This window comes from Delphinus delphis, chromosome 4 (genome assembly GCF_949987515.2).
Source record: "Delphinus delphis chromosome 4, mDelDel1.2, whole genome shotgun sequence".
Lineage (NCBI taxonomy): Eukaryota > Metazoa > Chordata > Mammalia > Artiodactyla > Delphinidae > Delphinus > Delphinus delphis.
The window spans coordinates 134,376,111-134,394,255 of NC_082686.1; the positions used below are offsets into that span (position 1 = coordinate 134,376,111).

At 46.4% G+C, this 18,145-nt stretch overlaps 1 protein-coding gene across 1 annotated transcript in view; it reads left to right on the forward strand.

The window, feature by feature from the left end:
• Positions 1-8,757: 8,757 nt before the first annotated feature.
• PLCL2 (phospholipase C like 2) overlaps positions 8,758-18,145 on the forward strand; it is a 193,389-nt gene continuing 184,001 nt past the window's right edge. The window contains exon 1 of the mRNA XM_060011524.1: positions 8,758-9,087. Within this exon, the coding sequence (XP_059867507.1) occupies positions 8,758-9,087 (330 nt within the window). The remainder of the gene's footprint in view (positions 9,088-18,145) is intronic.

Below are 18,145 nucleotides of genomic sequence, written 5' to 3' on the forward strand. Positions count from 1 at the left end.
GTTTATATGATCCCATGATATGAAAAGATCATTTAAGGCTCCCTGCACATTAGGTCTTAACGAAGGTTTAATAATGCAAGAAGCGTTTGGATGGGTCTTAGTTTGTGCTCCCGGCTTCCCCAGAATGACCTCTGACCCCTGTTCAACAAGCCAGACTGTCACTTCCTTGAAGCCCTGGTTCATTCAAGTCTCGCTCCCATCCCAAGCCCCCTCCTAGGTGTTCCTCTGTACCCAGGCAGATCAGAAAACCGAAGCGCGTGGCTCCCAATCTCTCTTCACTTGCCCCAGATCCCTCCTCTGTTTTCTGAGTTTTTTGGGTGGTGTTGGGTGTGGTTGGCCATGTCCTAAGCCTTCTTGTCCACCACCTGGGTAGCAGGATTAACTTGTCTCTGTTCTCTCACTTGGCCTCCATATGTCTCTACCGAAAAGGACAAGGTGACACTTGGCTAACTGTTTGCTAATGTGCATGAGAGTGGGCGCTGTCTAGGGAAGCTTCCTTTGGCCAGGGAATTTGTACATTTCCACAGCAGCCTTCTGGAGATTTCGTCCTCTCTCTAGTGTTGTGTACTGCTACAGGTGGGCCTTTCTAACTCATTAAGAAAGGAGTTGGGCAGCATGCCAAGCTGGAGGGGTAATGTTTTTGGTCTTGCCAGGTTTTGCTGCATCGCACCTCTCAGGGCTACGTCAGAATTTTTACTGACCTATGACAGGGCTAGGATGGCTCCTTTCGTTGATTATTCTTAACTACTTTTTAAATTGGAAATGTAATGCGTGCACAATGGGGAATACACCTCCCTCTGACCCCAAACTCTCAGTTGCCTTCCCCGATAGCATCACATATGGTCCTTTCCATAAAGTCCATGTATAGTTAGCAGATGGTAGCTTCATGAATGCATTTATTTGTAACAGATCATACGGCAAAACAGGAAGAAAAGTCAGAAGGCATAGAATAAAACATACTCATACTCAGCATATCCAAAGAAAGAGACCTTACAAAATAAGAAAGGATTTTATAAGGATATGAGGGACAAAGATGGATTTTCAAAAAAAGGTGCATTAAACGCAATATATTTATTGAGGAGCTATTATGTGTCAGGTTCTGGGCTGGTGCAGAGAGTTTGAAGGTGAATCCTATATACTGTCAAACTCCAATGAGCTCAGTTAGTATGGATAAAAGACTTGAAAGTTGTCCTCTGTTGAACTCTAACTCATATGGGGAAGAGACTCATAAATAATTACAATATAGTGTAATCAGGGCTGGAGTAGAGGTATGTGCTACCTTAAGAGCCAGGAATAGCAGCACACTATGTCTTCTGGAGCAAGGAACATCCTAGCAAAGGAGGAACCATTTGTGTTTTCTTGAAGGATGCCTTTAAGTTCTTCCAATGGAGGGAGGGAAACAGGAATTCTAAACCTAGCGAACACCATGAGCAAACACACAGAGGGTGAGAATGCACAGCCTTTTCAGGGAAGTAGTCATTGTGACTAGTATAGAGGGGGCATATCTGGCTAGGAAATGATACTGGAAGGGAAGCTGGGGGCCAGGTTATTATGTGCCATGAGTGCCTGTTAAGGAGAATGAAGTTTGTCTTGAATTGGGAACTGTTGGAGACTTTCAGGTTGAGAAGTGATCCCCCCAGGGACAATTCTGAGGGTGGTTTGAAGTCGGGAGGGACTAGAGTTGGGCAGGGTTAGGAGGCTACTGCAACAGTCCAAGCCAAGTGTGATGAGACGGTAAACCAGGCCACTCTGGTGGAAATGGTTTGAGAGACCTTTCTAGGTTGATTTACAAGTTTAACTATTCCTTAACAGTTACCTGGAACAGGGGGATGCAAGGAGTTGAAGCCGATGCCGAGTTCTTCAGGAAGGCTGCCGTGTAGGTAGCGTACCACAGAAAGAAATGTGGAGTACGGGAGAACAGATGTGTGGAGTACAGATTCAGTGACTTAAACCTAAGGTATGTTGACTGTGAGATTCCTGGGGCACAATCAGGCCCAGAATCTCAGTAGGGAAAAAGAGAGTTTCAATGATACAAGGAGAGTTAGCATATCAACTGTTTCACAAAGGTCAAGAAAGATGAAGATTAAAAAGTAGCCATTGGGTTTGTTAATTAGTATGTCAACCATGACCTTCGGGAGGGCACTTTCATTAGAAGAGGAAGGAAACCAGTTACAATAGGCTGGTAACTGAATATTTGGGGGGAAGCCATTTATATTTATAGGTAGAAGAAAAGCAGCTAATGGAGAGAGAAATGGATGAAGAGATGGGACTAAACAAGCTAGGAGAGGTGGAAGAACAGCCCCAGTCCTGACGGGTTTGCGAAAGAGAGAGAAACTGCGTCTTTGCCTCAGGGAATTTACCTTTTCTCCCAGAATCTCACCCATGGTGGCTTCAGCCATCACACTGGCTGTGGGCGTGAGGGAAGGGGCTCCTCTTTCTTTTACAGGCCATCTGTCCCTTTATGCACAATGGTATAGCTGGGAGGAGCTGTAATACCTAGCCCCTCATCACTGGCAGCTTGGGGGAATACACCAGGAGACCCAGGCAATGTCCCTCTCCTCACAGCCCAGAGGTCTGGCCTTAGGGGGTTTCTGATGAAGTCAGCTCCTTCCCCTCCTGGCTCCTGGTGGCCCTGCTCTCCTGCTAGCTGCCCTGGAGCACCCGTGAAAACTTGAGATGCCAGGCCCAAGAGCAGGTAGACCAGAAGGATGGAAGCATTTCTTCTCTCATTGGTCTAAGGCTGCCTTTCAACCCGTGATTCTTGTCCTTACTTGATTGACATTGAGACTGGTCACTCCTTCAGGGAAGACCCCACTCCACCTTTTACCCAAAGGAGGGTTACAAAACCCTTTGGTTCCCCTCCCCCCAAAAAAATCACACCAGAAGAGTCCAGTAATCATACAATCATTCATAGATGGTTTCTGATGTGAGGTTAGCCTAAGCCACAGTAGTGGTCAGTTAGTTAAGGATAAATGGGATGGAGGAAAAGTTAAAGCAGTTTATTTCTTGATGTACTGATATGTTATTGTCTCCATGAAATAGAACCATAGGACTATTGCTAAGATGGAGGGGCAGTGGGTTAGTTGGGATTTGGAGAGGAATAGTTTGGAGAATGGGAATTTGAGCCATTTAGCAAAGGGGAATAGATTGTTTTAAGAGCACCAAAGTTCCCGCTGACCCCAGAAATCATACACCTGTCCATTCAGCAGAGCTATGATTTTTTTTCTCCAGCAGAGTGACAGCCTGGGACATGTCGGGAGACAGTCATGGTTGGATTCATGCAAAGTATAGATTGGCAAAGTATAGAAGGGCCTGGGCTGCTGGTGAGAATATGGTTGAAAGTCTTGGTCATGAGGTCCAGGCTGGGTAGGGAAAAGGTACAGACAGGAGTGCTGATGGACTGAGAGAGTTGGGTGGGCTGAGAGAAGTACAGGTCTTGCTGAGGCTGGCAGGTGCGTCTGGGGGAAGTAAGGGAATGGGACTGATGAAAGGGCAGAGTTGTTGGCTAGACAATAGGTTTCTGACTTTCAGATTTCAGAGATCAAATAGTTCCGGGGCTGGGATGTGCGAGTGGTTAGATGAAGGGAAGTAGGTTGGGAGCCATCCATCCCACGCTGGGATGCAGAAAATGATGTACTCATCAGACTTCTTGCACTCCAGAAGAGAAATCTGTTCTTGAAACTCAGATTGATGAGGCCCAAATAAATACCAGATTTGGGAGGCATTTGCTACGCTTTGCTTATCATGCAGTTAGGAGCTAGGGTAGGAATGAATAAGCCTCTCTGTAGACCTTATAAAGGAACGATACGTGGAGACCTCACTTTGTGGGTGTCATTCCCTTAAGAGAATGCAACACAATATCAAGTTTTATATTCTAGATTTTTGGCTTCTCTGAAAGAACAAGATGATCCGGGCAGCATGGGGCCAGGATTTCCTCTCGGCAGCAGTAAGATTCCTCAGCAGGTTATCTGAGTCCCCACCACTCTGTATTGCTGCCTCACACCTGGCTGTTCATGGTGTCTTTCTTAGAATTAGGAGGGAAGTGAAATATTTCTTATAACCAAGGCACTTTCAAAAATTGGAAAACCAAAGATGAATCAGGAAGAGTATTCCTCTGTATTTGATATGCAAACATGCCACTGTCGAAAACTATAAATTGTGATGCTATTAGGAAACAAATCCTTCCAGCTGTACTCGTTACATTATCCACCCGGCTCCTACAGGCATTTGAGTTTGCAGTGACTCCTGCAATAAAATAATAGTGGAAGTACAATCAAATACAGGAGAGTTTATAAAAGTGGTGTGATAAGCAACGGCAATTTTTAGAGCAAATCATGTTGTTACTTTTGCTAATAGAACGATCTTACTGAATCTCCAGTAATTAATAGATTCCCTCAAAGTGCTACCTAACTAACTCCTGAGAGACACTGAGCCACTGAGAACAATTTAATGAATTCACGCAGTGGTTCCTCAGTGGCTGGAAACCGTCGATGTAATTCTCTGAGTGCCTAAATTCTTGGCAGCTATATACACGTGTAAGGTAGGTCCACGGAAAATGGGTGAAGGATTTTTAGTGTCAGAGGAGAAGAAGAATATGAAAATGAAAGCTTTGGGCAGGTCTAACTTGCCTCACGGGTGCCCAGGAAGAAAGAGAACTGCTACATATTTCTTGTTGAGGCTCATGATAAAATACACATAATCCAACCCTTAGGAGCATGATAGATTGAAATCAACATCTAGGATTAACCTAGGAAGCAAATATAGCCAGTGTAGACCAGTACATTGATATAATCTGGTATTTCCTTAAAGCATTTTGGTCGCCTACTTTCTGCTCTAGTTAGCGCTCACTTTAAATTTTTTTTTTTTTTTTTTTTTTTTTTTTTTTTTTTTGCGTTACGCGGGCCTCTCACTGCTGTGGCCTCTCCCGTTGCGGAGCACAGGCTCCGGACGCGCAGGCTCAGCGGCCATGGCTCACTGGCCCAGCCGCTCCGCGGCATGTGGGATCTTCCCGGACCCGTGAACCCGTGCCCCCTGCATCGGCAGGCGGACTCTCAACCACTGCGCCACCGGGGAAGCCCAGCACTCACTTTAAACATGGGGAGCAGTCGAATATGAAGCCTCAGAGGTTGTACTGCATCTTGAAAGAAATACAGAAATAAAATGAGATGGAGGTCTGAGAAGTGGAAATTGTCATCACACACTGAGGGAAAAAATAATTTGAAGGCCAAGCGTTCAGTGAGTCAGAAAAATTTGGAGAGTCGTAATGTTAGAGGCTGCAAACTGGAAACTAGATACGAATTCATAACCTACAAGGATATCAATGACGGCAAGAAGTCGGTAAACAGCGTCAGTGTTATTTTGGGAGGCTGCAGGAAGCTTATTATGGACCAGGGAGCCTGAATAGCTCATGTTCGAGGCACCGTATTTAAGATACAAACAAACAGAAGATCGCGCAGTCAAGGGTGACAATAATTAAAAGCTGAGGCAGAATGAAATATGAAGAAAACTTAAAAGAGATACAGCTCTGTATTGGTGGCATGATAAAAATTAATGAGATCTTTAGAGATATTTATTTACTTTAAACATTATGAACAAATGATTCATCAGCGTCTTACCATTGGTATACAGAGATAATAAACTGGCATAAGCATCATGGAGTTATGCAGAATGAGCATTTTATTAATGTCTTGCCTATCTCTTATTGCCCAACTCTGAAAATTCAACTGAAGGAACCACTAGACAGTATTTGTTGAGGGATGACTATGATATTTTGGCCCTTTTTCTAAGTCAAACTTCTATGAATTTTACAATGCCGTGAAAACACTTCAGCAAGAATTTTGGCAGAATATTTACAATTTCTTCAATAACACTGTTCACGAAATAGGAGAAATGGAAAGCAATCACTTAGTAACTGCGGAGAAACAAGCAGGAAGGAGGAGGAACAACTGCTTACTGTGCTGCTTGTGATGAAAAAAGTCTGAGTTTAGCTATTAAAAAAGCCTGCTGGGGGCTGAGCACTGCACATGTCAGAGGCACATGCTGCTTCCCGTCACCATACAGGAGCGATGGTACCTACAGCCTGGCTGTTTGTGTGATGCAGAAGTACAGCTATAACATCTGCAGGCGTCTGACCTGTGGGAGACAAGCACTTAGGGGGATAAAAAGGAAACTGGCACAGGCCTTGGGCTTCTGGCATTGTTAGTCACAGGTCTGCCAAGATGCTTTGGGAAACATTTTAATTTAAATGCCAAGTGTATTTCAACGAAGACTCCCTGGTTTGACCTGTTGGGAGTCCAGAGGGAGATGGATAGGTGCTCATTTTGGAAAGCATTAGGAGAATTAGACGCTGGTTTTATAAAAAAGCATCCTGGAAGTTTAAATCTCTGTATGTCCGCACTCACCCTAGGAAACTCATGGTACAAGCTGCAGGATATATGACTCTCATAGCATATTACTAGTGATTGGTAAGTGCAGGAAAAGGCAGAAATATCTCCAGGCGTTTATTAAAATATCAAAATTAGAGGACTTTAAGGATAAAGGCCTAGCATTCTTCCTTTCCTCCCCACAGCACAGTCACTGGCTACTATGACTATAAATTTGGTAAGGCCTGATTTGAATTATTTGAATATATTTTCCTGCAAAAATATCACAAGACAGAAAAAAAATTGAACCAAACTAGAAAAAGAAAGGAAGAAAGAAAGAAAAAGAAGGAAGGAAGGAACGAAGGGCGAGAAAGGAAGGAAGGAAGAAAGAAGGAGGGATGGGACTGAATAAAATATTATAACATTGTTGTCCATCGATGTGAAAATATGTCTGTTAGCGTGTAGGCCCAGGTTGGCAAAAGATGGATAAAAGCTTGTCTGATGGGTTACAAAAACATGAATCCAGAGATCAGAAGAATTAAAACACCCCGAGAATAACACAAAGGTATTTGAAGTTGCTTCAGAGGCAAGGGCGGGTATGTATATATATGTAAAGCTCGTTTCCTCTGAGGCTGCTTGGCAGTTTGCTATAACATCATGCTGATGAAAGCAGGGTCTTTAAGTTCACCCCCCAGCGGACTGTCAGTTTCTCCTTCGCGCCCTGCGGGAAGCGCATTCCCGGGAAGGGAAACACACTAGTTGGAGAAGAGCTGGGGTGCTAGAGAAGGGCTGGAAGCTGGAACCAGGGAGCCTGGGACGGAGAGGTGGGTGGGGCCAGGCTGGGTGCGGCCTCGGGTACCAAGATGCGGAGATGGGGCCACGTCTGGCTCCAAGGGTGGAGAGCCAGGGAAGGTGTTTGCTCGGGGGAGTGACATGATCAGGGTTTTTAGGCTGGTCACTCTACCTGAAGCACTGGGGGAGGGAGGAAGGAGGAAGGAGGAAGAACCAGAGGGACCGGCTGCAGTGATCCAAGTAGGATAATGCCCCAAAAGATGAGCCTGACCTAGGACGCGGTCTGCAGAGGGCTGGACTGGCTGGCGGCGGGACACTGGCGGAAGGACACTGGGAGGGAGGGACGACGGGGATAAATCCCTGGAGGACGACTCAGAGGGCTCAGAACAGGCTCTAACGAGGTCCTCTGCTTCTCACCTCTCGCCGCTCCCCGCCCCCCCGCCCCAGCATCCTTGCAACTAGTTGAATCAATTCACAGATTCACAGTTCAGGATCCGAAAGGAACGGAATTAGCTTCTGTATGTGAAGCGGGTCTGACCCACGAGCGGAGCCCGGAGGGGAACGTCCGGAGGGCCTCTCCGGAGCTGGGCGGGAGAGGAACGAGTCCCGCGCGCGGGGCGGGGTAGGATGGGGCGCAGCGGCGGAGCCCAGAGCCCGGGACCATCGTGCGGCCCGCGGCCTGCGCTGTCTTTGCTCCTCGGGGCGCCGGCGGGTGCCTGGAAGTTGACAAATCTCTAGGGAGGCGGTGAGCCTCCCGGGACCCGCGGCCGCCGCCCGTCGCCGTCCGCTGGGCAGCGAGGTTCCTTTGGCCCGATGAGCCGGCCCAGCGGGAGCAGCCGCGACGGCGGCGACCACGAGCGGGAGCCGGGTGGCCCGCGGCAGCAGGGGAGGGTCCCCGTGGCCTGTAGGGGGCAGCGCCGAGCCCGGGAGGAGACGGCGGCGGCGGGGTGGGCGAGTCCCGGCCTCCCTGCCCTCCGTGCGCTTACCCGGCGCCGCCGGCTTCGGCGGGGACCCGGGGGTACGTGGCGGGCCCGGCGCGCGACAGCCCCTGGGGAATTGGGATCCGGGGAGACCCCGGCGTCGCCACCCGCCCGCCCGGGGCCGCGAGAGCCTCGGAAGGCGCCTCCGCGTGGCCGGGGAGCGTCTGGGCGCCCGCCGCTTCCCCAAGCCCGAGCGGGACGCCCGGTGCCCGCGCGGTGGGTGCCCTGAGCCCCGCGGTGGGCGCCCCGGGGCGTTCCCCCGGGGAGGGCGCCCCGTTCCGGCGCCCCCGGCCGCGCGGTATTTGTGGCGCCCGCGGCGGCGCGTGTGCCGGGCGTGTTTCCCTCCCGGGTGCCGGGCCCCGGGCCCCGCCGCCGCGCTGACTGTGTCTCTCTTCTCCCCCTGCAGGAATCTTCCGAGAATCCTGCTGCCGCGACTCTAACCGTGAGCGAGGCGAGCTCGAAACCAACAGCACATCTAAATTTAAAAAAAAAAAAAAAAAAGGCGGAAGAAGCGGCCGAGGCGGCGGCGGGAGGAGGAGAGGAGGAGGGGCCGCGCGGCCCGAGGCGGCGGGGACGCGGGGACGCGGGGACGCGGCTTTGTGCTGGCGGGTCGCGGGGCGCCCATGGCGGAGTGCGGCCGGGGGGGCGCCGCCGGCGGGGCCCTGCCCACCTCCCCGGGCCCGGTCCTCGCGGCCAAGGGCGCCCTGAGAGCCGGGGCCGGGGAAGGCGGCGGCGGCGGCGGAGGGCGCCTCGGCCACGGGCGGGCGCGCTATGACAGCGCCGGGGTTTCCAACGGAGACTGCAGCCTCGGCGTGTCCGCGGACGAAGCCCAGGCCAGCCCCTCCAGGGGCCCCCGCGGCGCCGCGCTCGCCCCGACCCCCGGCCCGGCCGCCTGCCCCCTCCCCCGGGAGAGCAAGCCGGGCGGCCTGCCCCGCCGGAGCAGCATCATCAAGGTAGGTGGGCGAGGGGCACCCGTCGCCCGCCCCCCGCCGTCCGCGGGGGCTCTTTCCCCGAGAGGGGAGTAGTGGTGGCAGGAGGGGGGTGTACGAGGAGCCAGCCCCCTGCTAACGGGAGCCAGGGGTGCGCTGGTGCTTGGAGTGGTTGAGCGGGGACTGGGTGCATATGGCATTTGGGAAGAATGGAGAGGTGGTCCTGAATGTGCAGGGAGCTGTGCTCAGACATCCCCCGCGGAACTTAGGGATGTCACCTCTCCCAGGATTGGCCTGGAATGATGGCCTGTACCTGCTTGGCAGGGCACGCTCTCTTGTGGTAGCCTCGGCTGGTAACAGACTCCCTGCAAGGTTTCCATTGTATGTTAAAAACAGTTATCATGTGAAAGCATGTTCTTAAAAATCCCAGGCAGTGAACAGAGATTATTTAATAGGTTTCTTCTCATCGCTCTATAGTTGCCTCTTGCAAACGGCTGGACTCAGAGGGTGCAAAAAATCCCAGGTCACTCAATCTCACGGAGAAATGGAGCAGGTTTCTGAACATAAATGCCCATTTCGGCTTTCTTAGGGTCAGAGGCGCTGAGAGATTACAGTCCTGCACGGTTTAATCTTTTCCTTGCTGCAGTAGGCAGGCCTCCAGCTCTGTGGAAGTTCTTTTGGGTAGTTTGCTTGGTTTTGCTATCTTTTGCCTGGGGTTATTTAGCAAAAGGAAGTCAGCGATTGTTTTGTGCATTTTAAACTCCAGGAGTAATGTAAGGAACTCCTGAGTTTGTGATGGTTTCGTTCTAATATTACATTTTGGTCTGCAGTGCAAACAAATTTCTCCTGACATGAAGTGAAAAAAAAATTGATGAGCTAAGAAGAGCAGAGCCTTAGGAAGGGCTAGCTCTTTCTGCTCAAGTTTGGAACAAATAGAAAATGTTGCTGTCTGAAGGCTGAGAGGTCACCAGGACGGTGAGCATCAAAGCACCCTGACACGGCTGTCCGCACCTTCCTGTGGCAGATCATCAGCGGGAGGGGGAGAGCAGAACGGGCCACAGTGAAGAGAATTGGCACTGGTGGTATTTGAAATTTAACTGGACCTGCAGAAACCTTCTGAGTAGCATGTAGTGTCTGATGGTATTATCAGCCTCTGCAGTTACCTAGTGAAATATACAACCTTGCTACTGTATGTAACAGGCAATTGTGAAACTGCTTTTCGCTTTGTCATCTGTTGGCCCGGTTTATGGCTGAGCAAGGGCACAGTTGGAGGGCTTAAAGATCAAGTGTATTAACTATCTGCAGCAGGCGTTTAGAGTTTAACTAAGGAAAGCAAAAGAGGTTTTTGCTGCATACCTACCTAGCTTTTCGTGACTTAACGTTTTCTTCTACTCTGTCGCTTATGTTGCCATGGAAGTTGCTTTCAACCGTGCGTGGTACTCAATACCCATTGACAGAGTTATGTGTCATAACTGTTTTTATTGGTTACTAGATATTTGTGGTGATTTTGCACTGCAGTGTTAATGAAATCAGACGTAAAAATTCCAGAGAAGATACAAGCTGACCACATTTTAACTCCTCTCCCTCAATTTTTTTGAAGGGCCTGTTCTTGCACTTTTTTTAAAAAAAAATTCAGATTTAATTGTTGTCTACATGTGGTTCACAGTGTAACTTATTTAATTACAACAGCATCTGTTTTAATTTTGCATTCATGGGAGGTTAGGAAGAAGGATGGTTTGCCAACATTTCTGACATGTGGAATTGAGAACTTGTTGGTAGATATCATTTCTTCATTGAAGATGCTAGAAGCACATGGGGAAATGATTAATAATTCAGAAATCACTGGAATTTTGAAAGTTTCCCAGATATCTTTGTCTTCTTTCTAATGGAGGCAGTTGGTCCCTTGTTTGCAGTTGTATCCCTAGATATACATTGTGAGGAATGTAGTAGGGGTTCAATAGGTTGCTTCCTGAATGAATGGACAAATGATAAGAAAGTACATATTTTCTCTAAGTTCTTTTAATTTTTAAAATGGCTCATTGGGATTTACCAGTCTCATGTCTTATTTATTGTCTCGTATCTCCTAAGATGACTTGACTCCTTTGTCTTGCCTCTGTTTTCAATGTGCATTTTCTTAATCACCCTTTAAAACTATGGAAATAGTGTTGAAAGTTGATCAAGCCTGGATTTTAGGGAAGGAGTATGCTATATTTAAATAGGTAATTACTTGGTATTTACTCCCTTTCAGTTGGCGTCTTGAGGTCTCAAGGTTTTAGAAATTTAGTGTGGCATTTTCTAAAGACGTGACAGCATCAAGTTAATAACATAATAGAATAAAGAGATCTTTAACTTTAATACCAACTTTCATAAAGCAGCAAATAAGGCACAGGTATTTTTGTCACACGAATGGCAGAATTACATTTCACTTTTGTTAAAATATAATAAACAGCTTAGCAGGAGCCCATGTGAAAAAGCAGTGGTGACATCTTTCTTTGGTTTCCTTTGAATAAAGGGATGAATGCAGTCAGGTGATGGAAGGGGAGAGGCGGGAGTAGATTAGTGAGCATGGTGATGATGGGGGACTTGGGGGCGTGGCGCGGAGAGTGCATGCTCACTAAGGATCAGAGGCTGGTGTTCATGGGGTTGCATTAGTTGCAGTGTCCGGCTATGCCTGTTTCCTAGTTCATCACAGTCTTGACCTTCCTCTTAGGTGGGGATCCCCGAATCAGAGAGAGAAGTAACAGCAGAAATGGGATAAACAGTGGGCAAAGAAGGGGGACTATTGCTGAGGTGCAGGACGTGCAGAAATCCACTGTAGGCTGACTGGAATGATATTCCTTATTTAAAATTATTTCTTTGGAACTCCATCTGTTTTGTAAATGTGGTGTTGAGTAAGAAATTGTAAATTGTAAAACTACATTTTCTGCCAAAACAGATGCACAGATCCATACTAAAAGAGCTCCTTGGTTATGGTAAGAGTGTCGATGGAAATTCAGGGTGAGCAGCCTGGTAAGACCTTTCTAAGTACCTTGAGAAGAAAAATAAATCATGGAACTCATCACCAGACTTTTCTACTTTTCCTTAGCTTGTTGAAAATAGTGTTACACTTTTTAGCTTATTCTCAAAGGCCTATTACTAGATTTTTAGGGGAGAAGCCATTATGTTTGTCATCTTTAGTAATCTAGTAAACGAAAACATCACTTTCATTTTCTCTTTCCATATTTCATTTCATCACACCATTCAATACAGTCCACGCTTTATTTTGAAACAGTTAATTTGGTTAGCTGTTCAGATGGCATTCATTTTTTACAAGTAGTTCCATCCTTTAATTCAGGAGCTTGGTCTAAAAATATGAAGTAACACTTTAAGCCTTAGATTTCTTTTTGAGTTTTGAAATAAATGAAGTTAAAATGTCTGTTAGTTTGGATGGTTTACTTTAGTCAAAGCTAATTAAATATTTTGGATGGTACATTAAGAGAGGTGATTTAATTTGCATAAAATAAAATTCACTCCTGTTGGTGTCTAGTTCTATGGAATTTGACAAACACATGTAAGTCATGTAACCACTACCACAACCAAGATCTAGAACAATTCTATCATCTCAAAAAATTCTCCAAGTCTCTTTGCAGCCTTCCCTGCCCCCTATCCCCAGACCATAACAACTATTGATTAGGGTATTTTAAAAAAATAAGTTGGAAGTATAGCCATTATACTATTTTGGTAATTAAAAGTAATGACAGCAGCCACTGTTTATTAAGCACTTACTATGTGCAAAACACATGAAAAGTGTTTAATTTGATTCTGTGACCTGATCTTGCACCAACCATGGAGGCTGAAGAAAACCCCAAGTTCAGAGGGGTTAACTGCTTGTCCAGGGTGCTGGAGCTGGTTGTTGTACCCCGCTTGGGCACTCCACTGACCCCCACATTACACTGGCAGTGTTAATTTTTTTGTATACTTAAGGAAGCATTGGTGGTTTGGAACACCAGATTTGGTTTTCCCCTTTAAATGTAGGGGATACTGAAGGGAAAAAAAGAATCTCAATTTCTTCTGGCAGAAGAAGTTGGCAGATAATATGGCCAGGCAGCTGTCTAGTCACCTGTTATGGCTGCCTGACCAGAGACTCTGGCTTCGCTGAGACCAAAGGTTTGACCTTGTCCAAGGTGGCAGCCCTTAGTTTTCTTAATATCACTGTTGTCCTTATTATAGTATCACGATGTGTAGGGGAAATGCTTTTACTAACTTTCCGCCAACGTAGATTCCCTATGTCTTGATGCTGAGCACCGCATCATGGGGAACTAGCAGGCTCTTCACATCTATTATGCATATTTAAACAAAATAATTAAAATGTACATTATGGTGTAAATAAAGTAGACTCTTTGCAGGCCAAAGCTGGGCTGTATTTATCAGTTCTGCACAGAAAGCAAGCACTCAATAACCATTTTCTGAATTTTATCTTAAGAATAATATCTGCATTTGACTTTAGACTTTTTTTTCTGAATGGGGGCTCGGGGGAGACAGCTGTACGCCCAGCAGACCTGTGGGCGTATCATGAATATTCAACCAACAGTAACTGGATCACAGAGTGAATTTGTCTGGTTAAACAGGCAGCCTTGGTCATTTAGGTCAGAAAACTCTGGTAGCCAATCAGCAAGTCTCCACTTGGCTTTGTACTGATGCATGTGAGGGAGTCCAGGCTTGATAACTGCTGCAAGGCGGGCGCAGGGCCGTGGGTCTCAGCCACTCAGAGAGCTTTCGTCACACTTCAGAAGTCATTAGGGGGTGTTCATTTTCAGACCCTAAAAATTACTTACCCCTTTCTGCTTCTTCCCTTCCCTGTCTTCCAGCCTCCCCTCCAAACAGTTATGCTTGACTTGTGGTGCTTTTCACCAGGTCCAAATAGACAACTGACAGGAAATTGTTTATTACTATTTTTTAAATTGCCTATCTTGGCCTCTTGAGTTAGTTTCTTAGAATGCTCTCTCCCAGAATCTGTTCAGTTCCTTTTATAGTTCTGTATGCTCTGTAAGGGGTCTAAACGAGACTGTTCTTTTTTGCTTTTCTTTTTTTTAATGCTTAAGTTCCCCATGCCTCCGAATTCAACGAAATAGGGCAGTGCTATCTGCAGCCTAAATGCAGGTATAAATGAACTGTGAATATTCACGTTTTCCCTTCAGACTCTATTTTATACATGTGTTCAAAAATAGATGCTCTGTTCCTTATTAATGCTAAATTTTGTCTGTCATAACTTGCTTGTCTACCAGACCTCCAGATTACTTCAGCTACTTACGTTTTATTTCAAATTAATGGATTCTGTAGTACAGGGGATATTCATATATTTTTACCAGTGGGCCACAGAATCTGAAACTGTGCAAGCTGCCTGGCCAGCTTTTCTCTGCTGTTGATAATGGTGAATCGAGAGGGTCGTACCCAGCATGGGTGTTCGTAGTGGCTCAGACAAGTCGGAACCCCCAGGGGGGTTTCAGGGGGACCTATGTTCCTTACGGCAGAATAATCCCATAGCTTTAGGGGGCTCAGAGCATATAATGACTTACATTGAGCTTTAGCAACAATTGTGTCAGTGAGCCAGTCTGCTGGCAGGACGCCTGGCACCTACCTGTCTCCGAAGGGCAGAGGAGGGCAGGTGGGAGGCCCTGCTGGCTGCGAGTGCTTGGTCACGTGGCGGGGGATTAGGTAAAGCTTGTTCTAGGTAGTCATCTCAGCTGGGCTGTACAGGCAGACCACCTTTTATTGTGGTTCGCTTTATTGCGCTTCACAGACAGTGCGCTTTTTACAAGTTGAAGGTCTCTGGCAACCCCGCGTCGAGCGAGTCTGTTGGCGCCATTTTTCCAACCGCATTTGCTCACTTAGTGTCTCTGTGTCACATTTTGGTAATTCTCGCAGTATTTCAAAATATTTCCTTGTTATTATGTTTGTGATGGTGATCTGTGATCAGGGATCTTTAATGTTACTCTTGTAATCATTTAGGGGCACCACGAGCCGTGCCCATGTCAGACGGCAAACTTAATTGATACATTTTGTGTATGTTCTGACTGCTGTCACCTCCCTGTTGCCTGAGACACAACAGTGTTGAAATTTGGCCAGTTAATAGCCCTGCAAGGGCCTCTAAGTGTTCAAGTGAAAGGAAGAGTCACACATCTCTCATTTTATTTATTTTTCTCATTTTAAGTCAAAAGCTAGAAATGATTAAGCTTAGTGAGGAAGGCATGTCGAAAGCCCAGATAGGCTGAGAGCCAGGCCTCTTGTGCCAAACGGTTAGCCAAGTTCTGGATGCAAAGGAAAAGTTCTTGAAGGAAATTAAAAGTGCTGCCCCAGTGAACACACCAATGGTAAGAAAGCGAAACAGCCTTATTGCTGATATGGAGAAAGTCTGAGTGGTCCGGAGAGACGATCAGACCAGCCACCACATTCCCTTAAACCAAAGCCTAGTCCAGAGCAAGGCCGTAACTCTCTTCAGCTCTGTGAAGGCTGAGAGAGGCGAGGAAGCTGCAGAAGAAAAGTTCGAAGCTTAGCAGAGGTTGGTTCATGAGGTTTAAGGCAAGAAGCCATCTCTGTGACATCAGAGTGCGAGGCGAAGCAGTGAGTGCTGATGACGAAGCTGCAGCAAGTTATCCAGAAGATCCAGCCAAGATCATTAATGAAGGGAGCCACACTAAACAACAGATTTTCAATGTGGATGAAACAGCCTTCCACTGGAAGAAAATACCATCTAGGTCTTTCATAGCCAGAGCGGAGAAGTCAGTGCCTGGCTTCAAAGCTTCAAACGACAGGCTAACTCTTGTTAGAGGCTAATGCAGCTGGTGACTTGAAGTTGAAGTCAATGCTCATTTACCATTCCGAAAATCCTAGGACCCTTAAGAATCATGCTGAATCTACTCTGCCTGTGCTCTGTAAATGGAACGACAAAGCTTGGATTACGGCACATCCGCTTGCAACATGGTTGCAAGTGAATACCGAATATTTTAAGCCCGCTGTTGAGACCTATTGCTCAGAAAAAGAAGGTTCCTTTCGAAATATGACTGTTCAATGACAATGCACCTGGTCACCCAAGGACTCTGAGGGAGATGCACAACGAGATACATGTTGTTTTCATGCCTGCCAACACAACATCCATTCTGCAGCCCATGGACCAAGGTATAATTTTGACTTTCAAGCCTTATTATTTAAGAAATATATTCCGTAAGGCTATATAGATGCCGTAGAGAGTGATCCCGCTGATGGGTCCTGGGCAAACTCAATTGAAAACCTGGAAAGGACTTACCATTCTAGATGCCACGAAGAACATTCATGATTCATGGGAAGAGGTCAAAATATCAACGTCAACAGGAGTTTGGAAGAAGTTGATTCCAACCCTCATGGATGTCTTTGAGGGGTTCAAGACTTCAGTGGAGGAAGTAATTGCAGATGTGGTGGAAACAGCAAGCGAACGAGAATTAGATGCGGTACCTGCAGATGTGGCTGAATCGCTGCAATCCCGTGATAAAACTTGAATGGGTGAGGAGTTGCTGCTTATGGATGAGCAGAGAAAGTGGTTTCTTGAGATGCAAACTACTCCTGGTGAAGATGCCGCGAAGCCTGTTGAAATGACAAAGGATTCAGAATCTTACATAATCTCAGTTGATAAAGCAGTGGCAGGGGTTTGAGAAGAGTGACTCCAATTTTGAAAGAAGTTCTACTGTGGGTAAGATGCTGTCAAACAGCACTGCGTGCTACAGAGGAATCGTTCTTGAAAGGAAGCGTCAGTTGATGGGGCCGACTTCATCGCTGGCTTATTTTAAGAAACTGCCAGTCACCCCCACCCTCAGCAGCCACCACCCTGATCGGTCGGCAGCCATCAACATCGAGGCGAGATCCTCCACCAGCAAGAAGATTACAACTCACTGAAGGCTCAGAGGATGGTTAGCTTTTTCTTCTTCAACCAATAAAGTATTTTAAAATGAAGGTATGTACATTGCATTTTTAGACACAATGCTTTTGCCCACTTAGTAGACTACAGTGTGGTATAAACACAGCTTTTATATGCCCTGGGAGCCAAGAAATTCGTGTGATTCTCTTTGTTGCTATATTTGCTTCATCGAGGCAGTATCTCTGAGGTGTGCCTGCGCGGTGGGGTCTTGGTCTGTCCTCAGGACACACGTTGCATGTCTGGATTATTCAGGGGGAAGCATACTGGTGGGAAAACTAGAGGGTGTGAAGTTCGGTGCTTGGATCAGATTCTGCCTCCCTCTCTTCCTTCCTCTTTACCTTGGGCAAGATATTTAAGTCTGTGTGTCTAGTTAACCCATCTCTAAAACAGACATAAGGATATCTCCCTCATAACATTGTTGCGGAGCTTAAATGAGATGATGTGTGTGGTATATTCAGAACAGCGTGTGGCCCGTAGTAAATACTCAATCAGCAGCCCCTCGTATGTTTAGTTTCTCTTATTTAGAGTTGATCCTGAGATGAGCAAACTCATTTAGCTTCATTTGAATTGGAGATCACTAACACTGCCATCCCCGTTTTGAAAGTCTTATCTTTTGAGACACAAAGAATGTACCCAGATAAGTTTCTCAGACTTCTTCTGAAGATGCTTCATGAATGATTTTTTGTTCTGGTGGCTCTCTCAATCTGATGCGTCAGTACAACTGAGCTCATGTCTTAATAGCCCCACTTCAATAATCGGAGGGCACTGGACATTAGTTTTATTGCACCAAGCACCCATGTGTCTTGGTTTGCCCAGCATAGTCCGGATTTACCCCGGACAAAACCAGGGTTTTGTCCTCTCCGCTCTCCTTTGATGGATTTCAAAGCTTTTCAGGAGGGAATCATTTCCCATTTTTGTTTCTTTTTAACAAAATTTGATTTACACTTTTTAGGGTCCTGGAGGGTAAAGCAGGTAGTAGTAACAATTTGTTTTCAGGTGAGTTCTTTCTGATACTATTTATCCCTACTGTTGTTTTGGAATTGTCAAATAATATAAATTATTTATATTTAATAATTATATAAATTATTATATATAAAATATTCTATAAAGATATTTATATAAATCATATAAACATAATTTATATAAATTATAAAA